Source organism: Amblyomma mixtum, chromosome 3 (genome assembly GCF_055824585.1).
Source record: "Amblyomma mixtum isolate Tamu chromosome 3, ASM5582458v1, whole genome shotgun sequence".
In the NCBI taxonomy this organism is placed as follows: Eukaryota; Metazoa; Arthropoda; class Arachnida; order Ixodida; family Ixodidae; genus Amblyomma; species Amblyomma mixtum.
In genome coordinates, this window is record NC_143014.1 from 57163237 (window position 1) to 57187249 (window position 24013).

The following is a 24013-nucleotide window of genomic DNA, read 5'->3' on the forward strand; positions in this document are numbered from 1 at the left end:
TCAGTGAACTGCCATTTTATTACTATCCAGCTTGATTGATGTGTGTCATGGGATACTGTTCCGTCCGTTCTGTAATGAGCTTTCTCTTGGCGTCCTTCTTGGGCAGCGAGTACAAGAGCTTGTCCCAGAAGTTGTGCTCGCCCCAGCGAATGTAATTTGCAGCTCGCACGTAAACGCGGAGATCATCGTCCATTGAGTCGGCAGCCACCTCGTCTACAAGCACGACCACCAGGCGGTTGACGTGGTCCTCCAGAGCGCGTTGGTACGCCACCCGGAACTCCCAGCGGCACCATTCGCTCTCCACGAAGTTCCTGCACCGGAGCAGAGGTGGAGATTGCGCGCCATCTCACGCATTTGTGTAAAGAAAGCACCAATTAGAAGCACCAATTTTGCTGTTGTGTTTTTGTTGCTTATTATTAATTTGTGGCCTTTGTACTTTTTTTTCTTAATATTTGTACTTACCTATTTTCTGTATGCTCACCCTGCGAAAATCCCTTCCTGGGATTGCAGTATTAATAAATAAATAAATAAATAAATAAATAAACAAAAACAAAAATCAACTCAGCGAGGATGGAAGTGAAGTAGTGAATAAGTATCGAGTCACGAGGACTGTGGGAAGAGGGCAGTGCCACCGCTGATTGATATCGATACTATTCGACATCAATCAGAAAATTGTGGTGAAGCTAAGGCACTTCGTTTTTTGTTAGTAAATGCAGCTGCATTTCAAACACTTGCGCTGAGAACTGTTGCGATCGGCAACGGTGGCACTGCTGTATTGCCTTTCTGACATTAGGTGCCCCACTGGACGCTACGTACTTCATGCACTTTTTAGAAGTGACGGCACCTATTGCAACTGCACCGAGTCAGCCAAACGAGCACGTCTGGCGCACTCGGCACAGAGGCCCACCTCGTGAGCAGGAGCAGCGTGCGCCTGGAGCAGGCGACGGCTTCGCGGATGATGTCTTGCAGCAGAAAGCCGCCCTTGAAGTTGCGCTCGTAGGTGCACACCGAGAAGCCGAGCGACTCGATGCCCGGCAGCAGCTGCGCGTGCACCCAGTCGCCGTCGCGGCTGCTGAACGAGAGGAACACGTCGAACAGCTTGTCTTCGTCCAGCTCGTCCTCCTTGACGCACTGCAGCGAAGGGCACAGGCCCCGCGCGTACAGCCACACCTTTAGCTCGCGCCGGTACCGCAGGTAGGCCGCCGACAGCATCAGGCCCATCGCCAGCGCCCCTGCGAGACAAGAACGGGAGAATTACTGGTCACAAGTACCACAACAATGAGCTAGCGCTTTGCATGCAGTCAATCTGTATTCCACGTGGTTCGATTCGACTCGTGCGTGTACTGTATAGGTGCGGGTTGGGCGTACGGGTGTGAAAATGCTTCATGAAGAAACCTCGTCAGCCAGAATAAGAGTTCAGTTCTCAAGCTAAGGTTAGTACGCACCGCAGGCGATTTGAGCAATAAAACATAGAAAAGACAAGCAGTAATCCAGTTCCATAGATCCTCACAAAAATCGCGCTTGCGAGAATACACTGGAAGTCTGGTTCACTGTCACGCGATCTCGAAGCAGCTTTGATACTGAAGTTCCCTCGAGGTGCTCGGCTGAAAGGCTGCATGGCGGGTACAGAAAAACAAACCCAAATGTCAATCAAAGATACCTGTACTGCACTACGAGGAAATAACACTTTACACTTCTCAGTTTCAGAACAAATTGCAATTCGATTTTCAAACATGTACTTTCTTTACAGACGTTAATCAAGACTAGCCACAAAAAACTCGTATGTGGCTACATGAAGGCCACAGGTGCTTGCCGCCATTATCGTAATGGCGGGCACGTTGGATGAAACGTGTGGGGCGAAACTCTATGCGATGTTCACTTTTTACATCGTTAGCTGTGTGTGAGGAGGTCCCGAGCCGCGATGTTGGGGGACAAAAAATGACGTCACACATTAGGTACCTGAAGACGACGAAGTCGACGAAGAGCTTCGGCGCCACCGCAAGAGAACATGCCACGCAATCGCAATTTTTTAGTAAGTTAGCATTATAAGCCCCATGCTAGAAAAATTTGTCCATCCGTCCGTCTATTTGGCAGCTGGAAAAGTGGAGAGAGAGAGAGAGAGAGAGAGAGAGAGGGGGGAGATTTCCCTCCCTCTCTCCAAGGAGAGGGTGATAGGCGACGGGTAGCGGGTGGAAAAGTGGATAGGGGGAATCGCATCTCCGCTTTCAAGGGAGAAGAGGAGAGGAAGACGAAGAGAGGGGGAGGCGACGGGTGGGGGAGAGTAGAGAGGGTACGGCGCATCGGACTGTTATTTTTGGATTGGATCAGGAGAGTGGAGTACGACTAAAGACCCTTGAAGCAGAAACGCATATTAATGCATCAAGAATGGCGTCCAACGCATGCCTGGGGAGGCGCAGGACGGCTGCGACCAGTGTAGGGGAGAATAAAAGATGGAGGGGTGACTGCGGTGCTGCATTCTTCAAATGTTGGCATTACTTAAAGAAGTTTCAGAGACTTAAGCACGGCGTGTCACACGGTGATGGACTTGATCACACCGCCCGCTCTCACGGCCTGAATCCGTCAGCGGCAGCGGCTGCTCCGTCCGGGGCGAACACTAATGCTGACACATACCCTACGGCATCGATCGCATTGATCGTCTATTCTTTTTTACAGCGTCCTTGCAGTGTGTTTTAAACCGTTATTTTTTTGCAGCTTTTACTTTTAAACGAGGACGTTATATCACTGCTAGGTTGTATTTTAAAACATTCGTGCCACGCCTCTCTCAGTGCGACATGAGCCTCTGGAAAGATGTGTCGACCAAAATGACTGCGTTCACGAGAAGTACGAGTACGTCGCCATGAACAAGAATGCGGACACTAGCGATTGCGGCGTCAATACTCTAAATGCGGTATTCGGGAAGTCGATGCACCATACGGTACAGCCTTTGTGACAAGTAGAGTCCAAAGTGGTTACATGTGGGCAATGCAGTATGACTCGATCGGTATATGCATCGCCAGCGTTTCGAATCTCTTGAAAGTGAGAAGACCTCTCCGTCACCGCTAAGACAGTTGTTATTTCAACGGATATTATACACGGCTGATAAGGAAGCCCTGTGGGCTGTTTACTTTTCACGAAGTATGTAATGTAATGTGTGTTTAATGAAATTTGGCTCTCTTCACCTGCCACCTGTCAACCATCCCCCTCTCCTCTCCACTTGTAGGGGAGAGGAGGGAGGCGCCAGGCGAAGAATGACTAAGCAAAAATGAAAATGACTAAGAAGACAGTGATTCGGACAGCAGCAGGCCTACGTGCAGAATATACAGCCACCCGAACAACTATGTGCGCAAAAATGTGGTTTGCGGTAGCTATTCCTTCTCGCATTGCTCGCAACCTGGGTCTCACAAGCCGCATTGGTGGCTGTGTTTGAAACAGCCACCTCCGAGTGCAGTGGCGCATCGCCTAACCGCTGCGCCAACGCACCGGTGGTGGTACGAGGACTCGCCACGATTTAATAAGGCAACACATTTTGCGTAGTTACGTAGTCGGAATTGGGATAGAATCAAAAGTGGAGTAGATTTGGGAGTGAAATACAATGGACTTAAAATTGGAAGAGAATCAGAACTGGAATGGATTGGCGAGTGAAAGAAGAATGCTATCGTATTTCCGCCGCAGCAATCCTATTAATTGGCCCTAAATTTTTCTCAAATAAATGAGCAAAGAAAGCCAATCAAGAACAGATAGATGTCAGCGATGCCTGTCAGCTTGAACTACAGGACTCCGTTCGGCTACTGCATTGAGAAGCACGCAACAAAGCTGGCTTTAGTCATGACGAAAATGACGAAAGCTGTGTGTATGACAAAAAGCAGCTGTGTGCATGAAAAATGTGTGCGTGACAGTTGCGTGTATTTTGCACCACAGAAATGACGCATGTCGTTCAATACAAAAAGAGAGCGGGCAGAAATACAGACGAATGGAAAGACAGAGAGGTTAACAGCGTGCGTGCAGGTCAATGTTTATAAGCAATATGCCACTGGGCATTTAACGGTTTACAGGTTACGGCGTTTAACGTTCCAAAGTAGCTCAGGCTATGAGGGACACAGCAGTAGGAGGCTCCGGATGATTTCGACCACCATGGCTTCTTTAGTGTGCCCTGACATCGCACAGTACACGAGCCTCTAGCATTTCGCCTCCATCGAAGTGCAACCGCAGCGGCCGGAATCGAACCCGCGTCTTTCAGGTCAGCAGCCGAGCACCATAACCACTGAGCCAACGGCGGCTCGGGCATTTAGTGCTTCCATCTACACTCTAAACACAAACAGGTCTATATGAAAGTAAAAGGGGAGTAAGCTGTCCTCTAGCGCACTGTCGTTTATACAAAAGAATACGCTAGAGGACAGCTGACTCTTTTACTGCTTTCTGTTTAGAGTGCACTCTAGGAGATGAGACACGCCGAATACTATGTGTGATTCGTAAGCTGCCTAAAGCACCCTATGAATTCATAAAATAACTAAATTATTTTTCGTCTGCAGCGTGCAATTTGTTTTTACATACCTAGCTTCTATCTTTCGCGTAATACTTGGACATTCGTGCAGACTACCCCGACGCTTTTCAGCAACTTCATAGTTCATGGTTTAAGGCGCTACCGCGGGGAAACAACACGACGGTTAACGGGACACAGACGAAGACCGCGCCGACAAGCGCGCTCCACAAACTTTCCGAAGTAGAGCAGTACAGCTAACTAGCCGCTCTTCAAGACTAGAGTTTTGGCACTACTACTCTTGGTCAAAACGGGAAAGTTTGTGGTGCGCGCTTGTCTTCGTGGTCTTCCTTTGTCTCGCGTTAACCACTGTGTTGTTCCTGAATGGTAGCAAGGTAAACTATATCCCCTGTTGCCGCCTTGCTTACCGTGCTAGTTATATGCGCGGAAATCGTTTTGTTGAAAATATCAGCAGAATGTGTATTTTAGTGGGCAATGGGACATCCCGCCAATAACGAAAAAGGAACTAAATAAATCCTTGGGAGCAGTGCACAGGGGTAAAGCAGCTGATCTGTTAAAGGACGAGGGAGAGATTGTGCTAGTAAATCTAGCCACCCTATAACACGCAATGCCTTACGACCTTCAGCGTGCCAGAAGCTTGGAAGAGCGCTAACATCATCTTAATCTATAAGAAAGGAGACGTCAGTGACTTGAAAAATTACAGGCCGAGCAGCTTACTTTCCGTGACCTATAGGTATTTACTAAGCTAATCGCAAATATAGTCAGGACAACCTTATGCTTCAGTCCACCAAATGATCAGGCAGGCTTTCGTCAAGGGTACTCGACAGTAGACGATATTCACACTATCAATCAGGTGATATGGAGATGTGCGGAATATAACCAACCCGCACATATAGCCTTCGTAGATTACGAGAAAGCGTTTGACTCAGTCGAAATATCAGCACTCATGCTGGCATGGCGGAATCAGGTTGTGGAAGAGCCTTATGTAAAATTACTGGAAGGTATCTACAACGACTGCACAGCGACCACATTCCTCCATAAAGCCAGCAATAAAATTCCAGTAAGGAAGGGTGTCAGAGAGCCTGGGGAGACACTATTCACCGCCTGTTTACAGGAGGTAATCAGAGGCTTGGATTGGGAACAGTTGGGGTAAGAATTAATGGAGAATACCCTACTAATCTGCGATACGCTGATGACATTGCCTTGCTAAGTCACTCAGGACGTGAACTGCAAAGCATGATCAATGATCTAGACACGTAGAGCAGAACGGTGTGTCTAAAAATTAATATGCAGAAAACTAAAGTAATGTACAACACTCTCGGAAGGGAACAGCAGTTTACAATTTGTAGCGGGATGCTGGAAATGGTAAGGGAATACGTCTGCTTAGGGCAGGTAGTGACCGCAGATCCGAATCACGAAAGCGAAATGGCTAGAAGAATAAGCATGGCGTGGAGCGCATATGGCAGGTTCTCTCAGATCATGAATGGCAGTTTATCAATATCTCTCAAGAGAAAAGTACATAACAGCTGTATCCTACCGGTACTCACCTTGAGGCACAAACGTGGAGGCTGACAAAAAGGGTTCAACTTAGCTTAAGAACAACGCAGTGAGCTATGGAAAAGAAAATGATAGGTGAAACGTTAAGAGACATGAAGAGGGCATAGTGGGTCAGGGAACAAACGCAGGTTAATGACATCCTACTGAAAATCAAGAAAGAAATGACCTTGCGCAGCGCATTAATGCGAAGACAAGATAACAGCTGGCCTTTAAGGGTAATGGAGCGGATTCCAGGAGAAGGCAAACATAGCAGGGGGCAGCAGAAAGTTAGGTGGGCGGATGAGATTAAGAAGTTTGCGAGGGTATAGGGTGGCCATGACAAAGTCTGGCACATGACAGGATTAATCGGAGGTATATAGGAGAGGTCTTTGCCGTGCAGTGGGCGTAGTCACACTGACGATGATGAGCAGAAGATCACAGCACGTCTCAGAATGAGGGAATGAGGCTGGAGAGCGAATACGTGCTAATATATTATGGTCATCGATCGAGACAGACAACGTACTTGGCGATGCAATTCATTTGAGCAAAGAAAAGTGGCAATGCTTTGTCCGAAACAGAATGCATTGGCCAGATGGACTCTATCAAGGGGTCCTAGTATAAATAAATAGTAAAAACCGCGATTCACCACGGTAAATAATACAGTCTGGGGAGTATTAACCGGACAGCGTTAAAGGCCGTGTTCACTAGAAAATTCGGTGTCGGCGTTTTCGGAGTCTGCGTTGTGAGCGAGAAATCACGGGCATGGCTATGGTAGGTGATCCCCAGAGAACACCCTAGGAGGCAGGTGGGTCACCTAGGTCACGTGACCCTGCGGCGTCATCACAACCTGTCCACCGGATAGTGAGCAAACTGCCCACCATGGCAGATGGCAGTTGAATTAATGATTGGTCGCTCGGGAAAAGCAACCTGGGTCGCACAAGCCCCACCGGCGGCAGCACCTGCCATCGCAGGGCAGTGGCGCATCGCTTAACCGCTGCACCACTGCGCCAGGAGTGGTATGAGGACTCACAGGGATCTATTATAGTAAATTAGAGAATGACCTTGTGCATATATATGGGAATTACCCCAGTGCGCTATCGCGTTAAGGCGGAGCTTAACTGTCCCCCCCAGTTTTGTATGTAGCAGAATCTTCATCATTCTTTATCAAACGCTAGTAGTTATTTAAATTTACCCCACCGGTCATGTACTTGGATATATCAGCAGTCAAATAACTAGTTTCTGTAATTAAGCAAACAAGGGAAGGGGTGTGAGGGGCTCGTTATAAATATGAAAGAAGCCAACAGCCACAGAAACCAAGGGGCACAGGGGATTTTTTTAAAATTAATTTATTTATTTTGTGGTGTTGATCAATTTAGAATATTACTGAATATGTTATCGCTTAAAGGTAATTGATTAGAAAAGCAGAAGAAAAAACAACCACTGCCGCCGGTGGGATCCGAACCCACGACCTCCAAATCCGAACCCACGACCTCCGGAGGTCGTGGGTTCGGATCCCACCGGCGGCAGTGGTTGTTTTTTCTTCTGCTTTTCTAATCAATTACCTTTAAGCGATAACATATTCAGTAATATTCTAAATTGATCAACACCACAAAATAAATAAATTAATTTAAAAAAAATCCCCTGTGCCCCTTGGTTTCTGTGGCTGTTGGCTTCTTTCATAGTTTCTGTAATGATGCGCACAAGAGAGCAAAGTTCGCTTGCAAAGCCCCTCTTTGTTGGACGCATGTGCCGAACAGTGGCGTTTGTTCATCTCTTTTTTGTTTGCTTTACTTTTCGCCCAGGAGCCCATATATATGCCGCTATCAGCTGTGCCTCGATAAGACACGGCACGTGCGTGTCACTGGCATATCACCCTCACAGGTCAAACCGACGGAGAGTCTTCCGGTGTGGTTCACACGTTTGTCACAGTCTGAACTGATAAGGATGTTATCGAGTGTACTTCGACTGAACCATACTATTTATTTTTTCCTGATGTGGCAGTCACTTGTGTTCCAGTAAAATGCCTAAAGCTGCAGTTCCATTATTGCGACGAAATTTGCTTCAATGAAACTGTTTAGTTCAGTGGGATTGAGTGACATGATTACCACCAAATCACTTCAGGACGCAGCTAGTTACTATGGGAAGATAAAAAAGGTGCTGTGATTTCTTTACACGAGCGTGGGCGTTAGGAAGGGCTAGTGATGGGCAACCTTTAGAAACTTGGTGTGCCTGGCGGAAGCACTCGATTTGAGTGCCTTTGATATGTGCACAATTTAACCCCGACTGCCTTTGGACCGCCTTGGATATTCCTTACACATCTGCTGTCATACCTCCGATAACATTCGATTCCTTCTATTCAGACACCATTCTATTCAACCTTGTTTCGAGACAACCTTGATTTAACAATTCGAACTTGCAGTCCTCTTCGGGAAACTAGCCCTTTGGTGGTCCTTATTTTCTAACACCATTTGTGAAAGACGATAAGCGTTACCGGTAGGAATTCCGCACTCGTCATTGGCCTCCTTCTTCATACATAGTAATAAAATAGTTATAGTCGGATACAAGTCACGAAAAAAACGGCTTTTTCCGATCAAAGGACCCCTTTTCAGCCAATGGTGTCGGCCGATTCTCATGAACCTGCTGGCATGATAATTCAGGGAGCAGCAGATGGAATGGGATAGTCCCCTCCCTCCATGGTCGGGGATAGTCCACCTCCTGCATTGTAAGGCCACTCCCTGCATTGTCACGCAACTCACACTAGCAGGTTCATGAGAATCGGCCACGCCATTGGCTGGGAGGGGGTCCTTTAATGGGGAAAAACAGCTTTTATTTTTTACTTGCATCCGACTATAGGGTTAGATGGTTTCAATTCATGACGGTATAGAAACCAGTGCACTGGAGGCGAAGGACAGGTAAGAGGAACGCAGGCCAGCGCTGACACCTGCAACCAAACTTTCATTACAGGAAAAACACTCATTTACTAGAAGGAAAATGAAGATACAAGAGAACTAGGCACAATCTGCACAGATGGACACGTTAACTGTCGCAGGAAGTTATCAGTGAAGGCGGATTTTGCTTCGTACAGCAGCATAATGGACGCTTGGGTTACGCGCTCATCCTTATGTTTCAAGAGGTAGTACATGCTTCGGCGATTTCATGCGTCTGTAGCTGTCTGTACTTGGAAAGAACACACGTCGTCAAATCTCGGAAAACAACTGCTCTATAGTCGCCATGTGCCGGCAAATGTGAAGGATGCGTGCATCGAAGAGGTAGCTTATGTTGCCTGGGTCTTGCTCAAGCATCGCCCCATACGCCCGGTATACGCCTCACCACAGCCAGCGGTATCTTAGCACCATGCCTGTAAGGTGCGAGAGGTAAGCGAGAGCGGCGCTTAACACCATGTGTGTTGCTGTTACATGTTTTGTGGTTCGTTTTTGAACAATAGCATAGAAGCGAACAAGTATTTTAGGGGCTAAAAACTGCACACTCAGCAAGTACCTTGCGCCAACATTCTTTAGCACCCATGCCACCGTGTGCAGGTAAGGGACAGCAGAGGCGTTACGTTACTTGTTCTTCTGATGTCGCGTACAGGTGCCCAGAAAAGTTTTCAGAAGACCGAAATCGCGAAAACCCCGAATTCCCTCGCTGCCTAGAGGCGCAGCCAGACATGGAGGGGTGCATTGTGGCGGTCGCGCAGGCTAGTGCAAAGCACACCTTCCATTTCATAGCTGTATGCTTAGACTGCCCAGCAATCAAGTTTCGTTCTAATCTTTGTGTGTTGGGGAAACTTTTTTGGGCACCTGTACCTGTGCTTTTCAAGATTTTCAGTGTGTTCACCTATGGTTGACAGCTCAGGGATAGAAAATCCAGCTGTTGTGAGTCTTATCTTCTGTCTGTAGAAGCTATCTCAAGACTAGTGCACGCATGATCCGTTCAAAGACGCTGAAAAGCAAGAAAGAGCAATATAGATTTTTTATAAGCTTTGAATGGCTGGAAGAGTACTTCCATACGGGGCACTCGATCTGGGTTGGTATAGCCTACCTAAATGCGACCGCTGTAATTGCAGCAATCGTATACGTGGTTGTCTCTCGAAAACTCAACCGTGAAATCAAGGCCTTCGCCATTATTACTAATGAATGCCTCTAACACACGTAACGGAAGGTAATGATTTCAAGCGGCTTTCAATAGACCACCCGACGCACACATTGGTACACCGTGCTGTTGGGTGCTGCGCTTTTGAGGCATACAGGACTCGGGTGAGACGCATGGACAGCTTTTGCAGCCCGTGCTCGAAAAACTGCCTACAGGTACTACTGACACTATTACAAGCTGTCGGCTGCAGAAGTGTCTTCAACTGCGCACTGCCAAGCGTACATGATTAAAAAACTAGTGATGCTGCATTAGCATGCCTCTGACTTTCCGAGTTATCGTTGTTACCTTCGACCTATACAGCGCTCAATGCCCGCTTATCAAAAGGTTCAGACACAAAGGCACCCGCGTAGCTGGGACGCGTTTGAGTTGTTTTCAAATAGATTCCGTACAGAATATGATAAGACCGAAAATGCAATCGTTCGCGTGAATGCGAGGGCGCGTACGCATGTGAATTCATGAGCATGAATATTGTATAGCCACGGCATTGAACACAAACCGACTGAGGCTGCTGCGCGATTTTGCTTTACGAAGCGCTGGGATTGTATACTGGGAAGTCGTCTCAACAACGCATGCCTTTCGGCTTACCTTCGTGCACATACTGTGTTGGTTTGGGCAGTCACTGTGTGCAATAGACGAGTGTCCAAAAACTAACCCCGCGCGGTACTCACCCAAGGCAGGCAGCAGGTACGCCACTGCTCTAGGTACAGCCACTGGACAAAGTTGCTTCTGTCCAAGACTCAGGAACGCCTTCAGAGAGACCAGCGGATTGGTGTGTTCTGCGCATACGATGTCTTTAGCATCCACAATCTGTTGGAACAAAAAAATTCAGGTTGAAATCAACGTTTAGTGAAATGTACGTGGACGGGTGAAACAGAAAATGGCGGACGATTTGGGCTCGGTTTCATGGTCAAGCAGGCTTAAATTGAACAAAGTATGGCTAAATCGGACTTAAGCTCCGCCTTAAGGCTACGACGCGATAACGTTAATGGGTTAATGCTCATATACCCAATTTGTCATTCTCTACTTAACGTTCATATATCGTTGGCAGTCCTCCTGGCGCAGAGGTGCAGTGGTTAAACGATGAGCCACTGCCTTGCGATGGCAAAAGCGGCCACCGGCGGGGCTCGTGAGATCCAGCTTGCTCTCCCCGAGCAACCTCTCGCGACCAGTCATTAACTGAACTGCCACCTTCCACGGTGGGCAGTTTGCTCACGATCCGGTGTGCAGTCTGTGATTACGTCATAAGGTCACGTGACCTAGGTGGCAGGTGCAGGTAGGGCACGTTGCCCATAACCCGGTGGGCACACCTCCCAGACAAAGGCTAAGCGGCTGAACGGAAGCTCTAGTGCTAATCCACTAAAAATGTTAACGTAAAAATGACGTTAAAATGGCAAAAATTTGGACAGATGGGCCTGAACATACTGTCGCCACGATATTTTCGCGTGAAACACTTACCACTTTGTTGTGGGCCTCTATCCACTGCCTGAAGCGGTAGTCGGCGCAGTCGCATATGAAAGGGTTGCCGGACAGCCGTAACGTTGTCAGGTTTCGCTGCGACACCAGGGTGTACGGAAATCGTTTCAAACGATTGTAACTTAGATCGAGGGATTGTACCTCTTCTGAAATCGTAGTCACGTTCACACTCGACAGGAGATTTTCTTTGAGCGAGAGTACTCTGAGGCGTGGAGCACCGTTAACGAGAGCGCCGTCCAGCGCCTCGATGCGGTTGCCACGCAGTTCAAGCTGGGTCGTGCCTTCCGGGAAGGCGTTCGGCGCGCCCTTCAGTGCGGACGACGAGCAGTTGACGAGGATGGTTCGGTCTCCTAGGAAGTCCTCGCGACAGCCGCACCGACAGGTTGGCTCGCAGTCGTCCTCCCACTTGACCAAGTCATCTTCCGTGAGGTTGCGTAGCAACCTTCCCGCCAACCAGGGCGGGCCCTCGCATTTCGGGTCGTTCCTCATCTGAACTTCGCTTCCGGGGCCCACAAGCCACGACAGCCTACAGTCGCACATTAGAGGGTTGTCTAGAAAGAAAAACAAGGAGAAACACGTCGGTGCCATCAGCATGAAAGGGAGGCAAAAGTTTTGGAAATAAGAACTTAGGGGACCGGCGGAATATATTAAGATGAGAATAGCCTTGAATGGCTCTCTTAGCCAGTCTACCAAAGAGACTATAGAGCAATACGCATTGGCGTTGACAACATTGCTGCAGAAACGCGGCACTAGAGCATAGGCAGCCGGCATGCATTGGGTAAATTGCCATCGACTTTGAAAAAGTTGAAGACTCGCATACCTCTCTGGGTGAGTGGACACCGCAGTCGCGCTTTCAGATACGGGGCGGGTGTGTCCACCGGCAAAAAACTGTGCTTTCGCGGAATATTTCGTACTTAGCAATGCTAAACCGCCAGCCATTTTTTTTTTCTAACGTCTGCACATGGAGCATGCAACTCCCCCATTTCTGGACAGATCATAATAACTGCGTAAGACAAAAAGGCTAGTCAGAATGGAGGAATGGGTGCTTACCGTTAAGAGTCAAGGTCGGTCTGCCCTTGAAGCGCTTGGGGAAATCGCTGCGGCGCAGAAGCTTCAGCGCATTTCCTCTAAGAACGAGCCCCACAAGGTCGGTGGCTCCCGTAAAGGCTCCTCGCACGTTGCTGATGTTGTTCGCACCAAGCTGTATGAAGGTCAAGCGGCCGTTGCTTGTGAACTCCCCTCTTTCAAGTGACTGGATTGCGTTAAACGAGGCATCCAGGTAATGCAGCTTGGGAAGGTTTGCTACACTACCATTAAGGGATAGGAACTGATTGCCGTTCAGAATCAATTTATTCAGTGTTATAAGTTCCTTAAAAGCGTTTCTCCCCACCCACCGAATCTTGTTGTCGCTCAGGTTGATTTCAAGCAGGCCGCTGCTGTCACTGAAAGCTCCATCTGGGACGTGGGTCACGAGGTTGCTCCTCAAAGAAAGAAATCTCAGCATTTCGAGACCTTTAAAGGTGTCGGTGATGTCTTCGATCCTGTTCAGTGATAGAACCAAGTCTTTGATGTGGCGTTGTTTACTAAATGCCCGTGTGACGTTAATTAACCCAGTCCTCGATAATATGAGATACTCCAATTTCGAGGCAGTGGGTAGCACTGACTCCTCCATTTGGGCTATGCTGTTGTCGCTAATGTCGAGACGAGTCATGCCGCTTAGCGCTGCAAACGCTCCGTTCCTCACTTGGGTTATTTCGTTGTCGTTGAGGAGGAGCTCTTTAATCATAACATTGGACAGAGCGACCTCAGTTACAACATTTATGCGGTTATTTCCGAGCTTCAGGATCTTCAAGTACGGCAGCCTGGATGCGAGCAGTTCGTGAATGTCCGTGATCATATTGAGGCCTAGATCGAGTACCTGAAAATCAAGGAAATAAATGAGTCAGTATCTAAGGCCCGCAATAAAACGGAGTTAGTCAGAAATGAAACATGCCGTTTTGATTAAACTGTATCATACAGAAAAGCAAATAAAAATATTCGCTTCACAGTGCAGTACCCTTCGCAGATTTTGATTACTGAATGAATAAAAAAAGGAATAACAGCAACTGAGCAATCCAACGCAGCCAATGTCGTACCTTGGTCTCTGCGGATTATGTTTTGAACACTTGAGGGTGTTTGACTAGCAATGAAACATCACCATCAGGGATTCCTTCTTTCCGGCCTCATTTTACCACTACTTCGTGGAAAAATCGGCCACCTATGTGGTTGGCAATCGCGCGTTAAGTTTCGTGATATACTAGTAGTAAAGGCAGTCCCATCAACATCTTGGCTTGTGATGTTCACAAAAAAACGGGAAGGGGGGAGGGGGGGAGGGGGGAGGTGAGCGGTGAGTGAGCATTTTGAGACAAGTACAGGTAGTAGAGGGGTTAGTTTGGTTTATGGTTTATGACGGTTTAATGCCCCAAAGCGACTCAGGCCATGAGGGACGCCGCAGTGAAGATCTCTGCAAATTTCGACCACTGGGGTTCTTTAACGTGCACTGACATCGCACAGTGCACGGGCCTCTAGTATTTCGCCTCCATCGAAATGCGACCGCCGTGGCCGGGATCGAACCCGCGTCTTTCGGGTAAGCAGCCGATCGCCATGACCACTGAGCCACCGCGGCGGTTAGTAGAGGGGGTTAATATGAACTGGCAGGGAAGAATGGAATGACAAGGCTATAATGCAGACGTTGGACACATAGTGACTTCCACGGACCTCTCTACTACGTATACTGTGTAAAAACATGTTTCAAGAAGCTTCCAATTTTTTAAAGGATGCTTTTTGTCATGCCCTAATGAGTAAGTGTGTAAAAGAGAACATCGCAACAGCTCTCTACAAAGGCCAGAAATTAACGCACACACTTAGTGATTATTTGCCAGTGCGAAATTTCAGAGGCATACCATGTCAAAAAAACAATAACAAAACAGATATACCAGGTGTTTCAGGAAGCCCGCCACACATAAAAAAAAAGGCTTTTTCAGGTACCTGCATGGCTTTTGCAACACAGTAATATCAGTGTTGACGGACACTAGAATACCGCTGAATCGCTTTAACTAGCAAGCTGGTTAACTACATTCGAGTACAGTCGAGCCCATTTATAACGCACGTGACGGTCATGTTCGTTACATTCATGTTTCGTCCTTTATATTCATGTTCATCGTAAGCGGACTCTCACTATTACAGCCAGAAATATTAGGTCCGGCAAGAGTGGAATTTATTTTTTAAAAAGGACTGCGTTATGCATGTGTACTTGGGCAAAGCAGACCCTACAGCGGCTCTTTCCAAGCAGTCCAGGGCGGTCTGCTCTCGTGGCCCTTGCTTCCATATATGATTGCCATTTTTGCCAAATATGCCTACTGCCATGTATCACTAATCGTGGTTCAAACGTCCACTGGAGCTAGTGGCAGGTTAGTCATATTAATTAGATTCCTTGCGTTAACACGTTTAGTGGGTTTAGGGGGGTTTAGGGGGTTCCTCGGACTTGGCGTTCAACGGCTTTGTCAGCGCACGCAGCTCTGCGATGTTGTCGCCAGCGGAAACGTAGTCATCCGAGGAAAGATCTAGCCCGCTATACATCAACGACACCTTGCCACAAATCTACATGTGTCCGATCACGTGTGCTTTCGAGAGCTTCATCTATCGTTCCTACGATATATGAAGCTCTCGACGAAGCGACGAAGTACAACACATCGCTTGTGGCACAGAATGTGTCAGCTGCACTGTCCGCTGTCTGACGCTGCCTGCACGTGGTAGCAACACAAAAGACGGGGCCGACTGTTCAGGCTGCACATAACACGTGACCAGCATGGCCAGCAAGGCATTGAAACTTCTCAAGTCACTGCTGTTAGTTCATCCACGACCACGGGCAGTAGCTTGTGCTTCTTACACATGGGATGCTTTGCCCAGCCGGCGAACACGCCGGCAATGATTGACATTATAGGCCATTGGCGCTCGCTGGGCCGGCGGTTCCTTACTGTTTCAATGTCGCCTCTTTATTGATTTTTGTGTCGACATGTTCTTTCCGGGGCGGTGTCACGAAGGCTGAGAGACACTCTTTGATTGGCGCACTTGGTGGAAGCGCGACCTCTTCAGCTTCGTCGGGAGAGTTTACGGCGCCTCCTCGTTCGCTCAGTAAGACATACCTTGCCGGGTTAATTGGTTTAGCATGTCGAAACTTGAAAAAAAAAAAAAAAACACCTTGGCGAAAATAAATTCACAAAAAAAAAGAGACGAGGATACAACGGACAGGCGCCTATAGCCGAGTGGTGCGGTCAGAGTTATTCGTTGTATATAAGGTGAATTGCCATTGCTCTAATGCATGTTTTGACGGTAGCACCGCACTGGTTCGTAAGAAGCAAGTATTCGTTATATCTGCGGCCGTTATAAGTGGGTCCCACTGAAGCTAACTATTTAACTATTAGGGTTGGACGCATGGTTGTAATTAGAGATTTGGTGCTGTCTGTTAGTAATAGCCATATCACTTTTCATAACTTGGTGTGGTGGGAGTATTTCTTCTGTTTGTTAGTTTTTTTTAATCGTTTGTCTTTTTCATGCGAATTGGCATGTGTGCGCATGTCTGGTTTCGTTGCTCCAGTTGATTGTCCAGTGACGTACCGTGCTTCTTACTGTGCCTGCATCCTTTCCGCTGGTTTCAGTATGATAGCATTAGATGTCCCATGGGGCCAAAATGTGTCGCCGGTCATAAAATTCACCCATTGAGTGAAGGGAAGTAATGTCACCAGACCGGAGCGTTCCCATTGGCTGGAGGGAAGTGACGTCATCTGACCGGAAATGACATCACTTCCTGTGAAGGCATCAAGAGCTGTTAATGTTATCGCACATTGTAAACACATAGTGGAATTAAGTGTCCCCCTGAATTTTATCCTTGCAAATATACAGGGTTTGTTCTGAAAGAAGTAGGACTGGTTTTTTCCTGGGCGAACGGGCGGACGAGAGGTGGTCTGCGCGTGCAGGATCGTTGAAGGGGGATATTGGGAACGCTGGGGAAAATCGGCAGTCGGCTCTCGGCCGTTGAAGAGAGGAGGTCGCTTGTACTGTGAACCCTTGTCGAAACGTCTCGTCACGCAGAATCATCGAGCGTTTACTAGATCAGCGATACGCGATCAAATTTTGAGTAAATCTTGGTAAAATGGGCATAGAGACTCACGACATGATTAAGGAGGCCTACGGTGACGCTTCCATGGGTAGATCAGGTGTTTTTTGAGTGGAACAAGCTGTTCAGAGAAGGTAAGGAGAGAGTGGAGGAAGACGACCGCTCCAGACGCCCTTCGACCAGCAAGACCAACGAAAATGAGTAGCGAGTGAAACATTTACTTAACAATTATCGTAGAATGAGTATCAGAATGATTGCTGATGACTTGAGCATTCCTCACACCCAAGTTTTTGAGATCGTGACAGAAAACTTAGCCATGAGGAAAATGTGCGCGAAGTTGGGGCCGGGAGTGTTGTCAGAGGAGGAAAAGGCCAACCGGTAGGATCTTCTTCATTATGTGAATGAGGACCCCGATTTTTTGCCCAGCACAAGGCGGCAACGCTGCTTCAGCCCCCCTACAGTCTCGACTTGGCCCCGCCAGACTTTTTTCTACTCCCGAGAATAAAATCGACGCTCAAGGGATCGGTAGAGGTGGTTCAACAGGCCGTGACGAGGGAGCTAAACAGCATTCCGGTCCAGGCGTTCCTGGAGGCGTACGAAAACTGTAAAACTCATTGGCAGCAGCGTGTAGGTGCGGAAGGGCTCTACCTTGAAAAATTGTAATCGTTTGTACTATTCTCTTGAATAAATTTTGTTTAAAAAAATGAGTCCTACTACTTTCAGAACAGACCATGTATACCAGCTCGCCCAGCACTCCACTCTACTGAACTTGTTCTTACTAACAGTGACACCCAGTTACATTTCGCTCAGAATTCCGTATGAATTCGGGCCACTTGGAGTTCTTTAACGTGCGCCGGCATCGCACAACACGCGGGCGATTTGAATTTCGCCTCCATCGAAATACGGCTCTCGCGGCCGGGACCAACCCGCGACCATGGGATCAGTAGCCGACAGCCAAATCCACCGCGCGGGTGATCAGAACATAGTCGTGAAAGGAATAGTCGAGTAATGAAGGTTTTTGAACCTTGCGAACTACTTATGCGTGCTTGGGCAACGCTAAGATGTGGACAGATCGAGGAGCGGAAAACGTTGGTAGAAATTTTGAGTTGTTGGCAGTGTCTCCTAATTGTGTGTTTCTAGGTCAGCGTCTCGTACCCCGTTGGAATACTTGACAATGCGATAGCAGGGGCCCGGATGTAAAAATCGTCGGCCTTCTGATAAGATAGCTACTTTCCTGTGATCCCTGCATGGCCAGGGATCCACCGTGTGGGCTCTAAAACAAGGGCAGGTTGTGTGGAGCTTCGTCGTGTTTTCTGAAGTCGGAGCGAATTTTCCGGCGCTGGATGGAGCAAAAAGCCGCGGTGTAGTCTGTTCGAATTGTGTTTTAATAAATGCGAGGGAGCTGTATCAATTGCGTATTTCTACATATATTGTGTGCATGCAACTAGACAATACCACTGCCCTATTGGGGCTAAATAATTTGGTACAGAAAGTGGGCTCAAATAATGTGTTCGCTGCTCTCTATCAGAATTATAGCTTTGTTAGACGGGTCGTTTAGTACAAAACTTTCAGCAAAAAGTCGCTATTTTTTCCAAGAAAAATACTTTTGTGCCTTGAACCGACTGCCGAAGCCCTACTTTTAGGCATTGTACAGAGAGACAAAGGTTGAATCGCTGCTCCTTAGAAGTTTGGCAGCGCTCTCGGCGACCGCAAATGTGTGCATCTCAGATTCGTCTTGTTATCTTTATGCGAGTGCTCGCACTCGTGTATAATAGCATAGCACATTTGAGTTTCGTCGTGTAGCTGTGGTGTAGTAGGTGCAACTAGTACGCATGCCTGCTTGTGAGGTAGATGAATTCCGCATATCACGGTCCCGGGAGGTGTCTATTATAACGATCAGTTCAGTATGAACGCTCTTGCAGTAGCCTTATATACACCTCAGATGAATCAGAAGAGTGGCTGATATTCGAACCTCGAAGAGCCGCTTTAAACCCTTCTGCGAAATGAAAATTTTTTATGTGGGGTCTAACGTCCCGAAGATGCCTCTAGACATTTTGCTTCTATCTAAGCAGGCCACTGTGGCCGGGATTCGATCCCGCGACCCTGTGCTCGGCATGCAGTCGAACTTCAAGCCAATGAGCCACAGCGCCGAGTCGCAAAACGCATACTTATTTACATTGACCGAAGACGAAGAGCATAAATGGGAGTATACCGCGAACTGACTACGCGCTTTCAATGGGAGCACCAAGTGGTCAGTATACTAGAGATACAAGTATTGCGCTCAGATGGCAGCCGCCTGATGCCTTAATGTGCAGTGCAAAGCGTCTCCGCACCAACATTTTAACTGGTGGTTCTCTGTTTACGCAGTTTTGGTTCGTTTCCGCTCAGATGACTACCTTTGTTTACTGCCTGCTTCTCCAGTAGCCGTGAAACTTTTCTAAGAAATTTACTCTTCAGGTCCGCGAGGTCAAGCGTATAGGAAGGGAGTAATGAGGGGACGGAGGGGGGCTTTACGTAATTAAACGAAGCAAGCCAAGAGTCATCGAAACCAAGGAGCCCACAAGTAAATTCCCCTGAGGATATCTTGGCTTCGTCGGTTGCTGCCTTGTTTTATTTGCACAGGTCCGATCAACTTGTACTGCAGCAAAATTTAGCTGTTGTTTTTCATTCACGCGCCAACAGATAAGTGTGGTAATTGTTACCTTAGGTAGCTGGGACATATACTGTGAAGCTTCTGATACAGCAAAATTACTGTTCTTTTCTGACTAGGTAACAGACAATGAAGTTTTACTGAGCAAACAAAAAATGGATTCAAGTCGACGAGTCGTGCACCGTTCTTGCGATGCTTGTGTTTTTGGACTTTTTGAGCAAGCAGTGAGCGCACGCATCTCAATCTTAATAAGCAGTCCACTTTAAATATACAGCACGTATTAGAATGAAATATGTTCCGTCGTTTCTTTTTTTCGTGCCCTGGCTTATCGAATAAAAATAATCTATTCGATAAGAAGTTCAATAATTCTTTTTTGTTTCACCATGATATCGCGTATTTAGGTCGGTGTGCTTTGCACAGGTCGGCACACTCTGTACTCCTTTTTCTTTGTAATACAGCATCCGTTGACACACAAGCAATATACCTTACCTCTAAGTAACGCAGGTCGTCGAACATGGGGCCGACAGTAGTAATGTTGTTGGTACGAAATTCTACTGTCCTTAACTTTCTTGTAGCCTTGAAAAGAATGGGTGACAAGTGCTGGATCCTGTTGCCCGACAGCAGCAAATGCTCCAAGTTGGGCACGCCCGACAGGTACTCCTTATCTATCACCTCAATTGCGTTGTTCCGGAGGTCGAGCTCGGTCAGTTCGGGACAAGAAAGCACGCCTCGCAGGAATCTGACGCCACTCTTTCGTATCTGGAGCCATCGCAGACGCTTCGCCGCGGACAGGCCGCGAGGTACAGTCTCTAGCTGAACATTCTCCATCACTACTCGCCACAGCCTGTCGATACCGCTGATGGCTGCCTCGTCGACTTCACGTAGCGGGCAGTTCTTGATGGACAGCTCTCTCACGGAATGGTTGGTGAACCACCGTGCCGGGAGCTCGGTGATTTGAACATGGTCAAAAGAGAGTCTTCTGTGTATGATGCCCTCCAGCCGGGCCATGTCAGCGTCCAGTTCCTGGGGTCGGGCGATGCTCTTGCAGGAGGTCCGGGCACCCTGTTTGACGACGACGCATTGACAGTGCTCCAGCTTCTCCGGGCAGGTGGCGTTCACCGCGCGCCAATTTCGCGCCTCGGACCAGCAGAAGACGCAGGCCAACAGCAGCGCACAGGCGAGCAAGTCGACCCGGAATAGTCTCCTCGTTTTCGACAAGGACATTTCGTGTTTTCCAAGCGTCTGTCGGATGCGATGCACCGATCCCGCAGCACGTGTTGCACAGCCCGTTCGCTCGCGGCGCTCACCGTGAAGGACTCGGGGGTATACGAAGCCACCGGCGACGAAGATATGAGAGATTGACGGGCGAAAGTCTACTTCGCATTTTGATTAGGTTGTTGTCGTTATCAATCGAATATTTACACAGGCACATGACATGCGGAGGGTAACTTTTCACAACCTGCATGAGCGTGTACTTTCCAGGTCATCTTCGGCTGCTCTGCTGAACCGTGGGCGCGCCGGACAGTTCTCAGCTGCGGCAAGCGTTTTTTACACAGCAAGGACGGCGCGAGACCACACCTGCAGCGTTCGCACACTTGCGGACGCCGGCGTAATCGCCCGCGAAGCGCACGAAGCGAAACTGTTAGCGGAACGCCGCCAGAGCATGTTGTAGTGACGTCACGACTACTCACCTTCTGACGGCGCGTCATTCAGTCACGCGGCCTTCGACTGATAACACCGGTAGCACTAGGAGGCTCTCGAACACGCTCCAGAGCGCAACGGGCGCACTGGCTTGGGTCAGATCGAGGAGTCGCCGGGAAGTCAGCGCAGCAGATAAGTGAGCCGCGCGTAGCCACAGGTACGAGGTAGTAGGAGGGGCAGATATGTAACTCGCGAACGCAGCGTGGCAGAAGGTGATCGCAGCCGTCGTTTCCGCGCTCTTCTACACATTCGAAGGAGGAGCCCTGGACAGAAAGGAAATCTTGTATCCGGTGTGTTTGCATACGTCGCCTTCTTGAGAATACGTCTGATCAGTGAAGTTTAGCTTGCATGAAGGGACGCCGTGTGGCGGGGAAGGCGACTTATTTAATGTAAGCTGTGTCAAGGCACACTGAAGCCTAACAACGTCCCTTTGCCAACACAGTTTCTGCCTTCGCTGTATTGGTTACAACCTGCATATGTATGAAAATGGAATTTAAGAAATAAAGGAAGAAAATAACCGTGAGCTCCATATTCACTGATTCAGGTAATTTTAGAATTGCGCTGGTACTTTCGTTGTTGCTACAAGAACTTGCGCGAGTAAAGTCGTGTTTATGACTCTTGTTAAAGACGAGAAAAGTCTTTCCTGGGTGTTATGAGGTGAACAAAAGGGGGCGCCAAAGTAGCGACAGTTAATGGGAATATATGCATAAAAATTCAAATAATATTGCGTATACAGTGTTCAAATTCAAGCTTTGGAGATCTGCAAGCGTTGCAGAATTAACACCTCTTTTTGGGCTAGTTGGTGCATACTTCAATTAGGGAAAAAATAGCGCCAAACCATGCATACCACAAGAAAGGAACGAGGACGAGACACAAGCGCTAACTCACAACTGAAATTTTATTGAAGCCAGGAAGCACCTCTAATTCAATCTTTGCAGAGACGGTCGCATTTCCAGACTACACTTCGTAGAATTCTCCTAGATCACGCATGTTCCTAGATATTCGTCCCAAAAGTTTTTACTTATTTCGTGTTATTACGCATGCAAAGTGGTGGCAGTCGACGCGAAACTTCTCCCTAGAGTGACGCAGCTGTTGCGTCGGGTGTTTCTTCCATTTCGATACCCGAAAGTGAAAGGGAAACAGTTATCAATTTCACTGGTTGCTCTACGCCGTTGGCAGACGAAAGACCGCGTCACACCGGGAGGAGTTGTATACCAATCGGCAGCGCCTTGCATGTGCAATTACGCGGATCGAGCTGAAAATTTGGAAGCGATTCTCTCGGGACAGACTCGGGCTAGGAGCATTCTACCAAGTGGAATTGGAAAGCGGTACGATTGCCTCTGAGTTTCCAATATAAGCACCCCAGCTTACTGCAGTTACTAAAAAGTTTAATAATGGATTTTAGTTGATTGTGTATCTGACTGTGACAATGATCCCCTGGCCGAATAACTGGTGTGCAGAGGTGGTATTCATGTACCTCCCAGCATCTAATTCAAGAAATCTGCAAAGCTTAATTTTGATCGCAGTGTACAAATTATATATTTATGGTTGGTCCTGCCTTACCAATCTTCCAAGATTATTACATGAATGATGTTTGCAGAGCCTTGCCGGGGTCACCTGGAGCACGACTTCTGAAGCTGAAACATCTTTTACCTCTTAAAAGGGCATTCTTAACAACGGCGGCAAAAATATGAAATTGTGCCTCCGACGGAACGTGCAATGCGCAGAACAGACAACCGGAGGTGTGTTAAAGGAACAGAGATGGAGGCTGAATGTAGAGAAACGTCGTCGACAGTATTCTAACTGTTTGCAACCTCACTCCTTACGCATTGCCTCAAATTAGATATTTAAGAAAATACAGTCATGTGACGATGATGCGCGTTGATTAATCACATACCTTTCTTCCGAGTAATAAATACCAGACAGTCTCGAGATTCGGAATACACCAGCTCGGAGACAGCTCGGCCCGGCGGACGGACGACGTTCAGTATCGCAACCGAAGCCAGCGTTGTACTTTAGCAGTGGCCGAAACACCTCGGGACACCACAGTGCGAACGTCAAAGTCCGCTCACAAATGAAGTCTGTGTGTGCGTTACGAAGGCCTAAGCACTTCAGCCTGCGAAGTCAGGCCGCGGCATTGGTGTCGAACACAGATCACCCGTGAAGCCGCGATCAATTCTTCGCAGTTGATTTGTGTTCGACACTGTTACCACGGAGTGAACCACTTCAAACGAGCTCAAGTATTTTCTCATGAACACGACACTTGGCCAGCACACGTTGATCGTCCAACCATGCTAATAGCTGCGCAGATTCACTGCTGCCAGTCCGAACTGCGCTCGCCCTTTCGTTCGGCTTTTCGCGACATCGATGAACGCATGGTTATTATCGTTAGTCCATTTTTAAGATGAATTTCTAAAGGTGACTCTACCTTCCGACGAAGCTTTTGAAACAATAAGATAGCCATCGTTAAAGCTCACGCGAGCACAGCCGTACAGCCGCAAGGATCAGCCTTTGAAGTTTTCTCCCATCTACGTCAAGGAACGTTCGCTTTGGTTCGAACACGGGACCATTGTCTCTCCAGGGCAATCGCCCCAGAGTTGCTTTAACTTTCCACTGTCGCCGTAAAGTTACGCTTACGTAGATGCTAGTAGCAATCATTCCCTAGTTTGACTTATGTATGGACTGCCAGCACGAACGCTGCAGTGGAGTGTTTGTGCCTTTTGGCACCACTAGGTCGACAAAAGCGCTCTGCCAGTACTTCAGTATCTGCTAAATGATATGCAGCCGTGTAGCATCTGAAAATCTGCGTCAGCAGTAGGCGTTAATAGCACGGGGCGGTTAGCACACG

General features: G+C 48.0%; 1 protein-coding gene across 1 annotated transcript; it reads right to left on the minus strand.

The window, feature by feature from the left end:
* On the minus strand, window positions 1–23897 carry LOC149350280 (toll-like receptor Tollo). Its single transcript, XM_089579282.1, has 6 exons — window positions 19954–23897; window positions 12710–13577; window positions 11642–12210; window positions 10855–10993; window positions 908–1232; window positions 1–311 (listed from the first exon to the last, which is right to left on the minus strand). Exons 1-6 carry the CDS (start codon window positions 20686–20688, stop codon window positions 23–25), a joined length of 2925 nt encoding a protein of 974 aa, XP_089435408.1. The 5' UTR covers window positions 20689–23897; the 3' UTR covers window positions 1–22.
* Window positions 23898–24013: the final 116 nt, after the last annotated feature.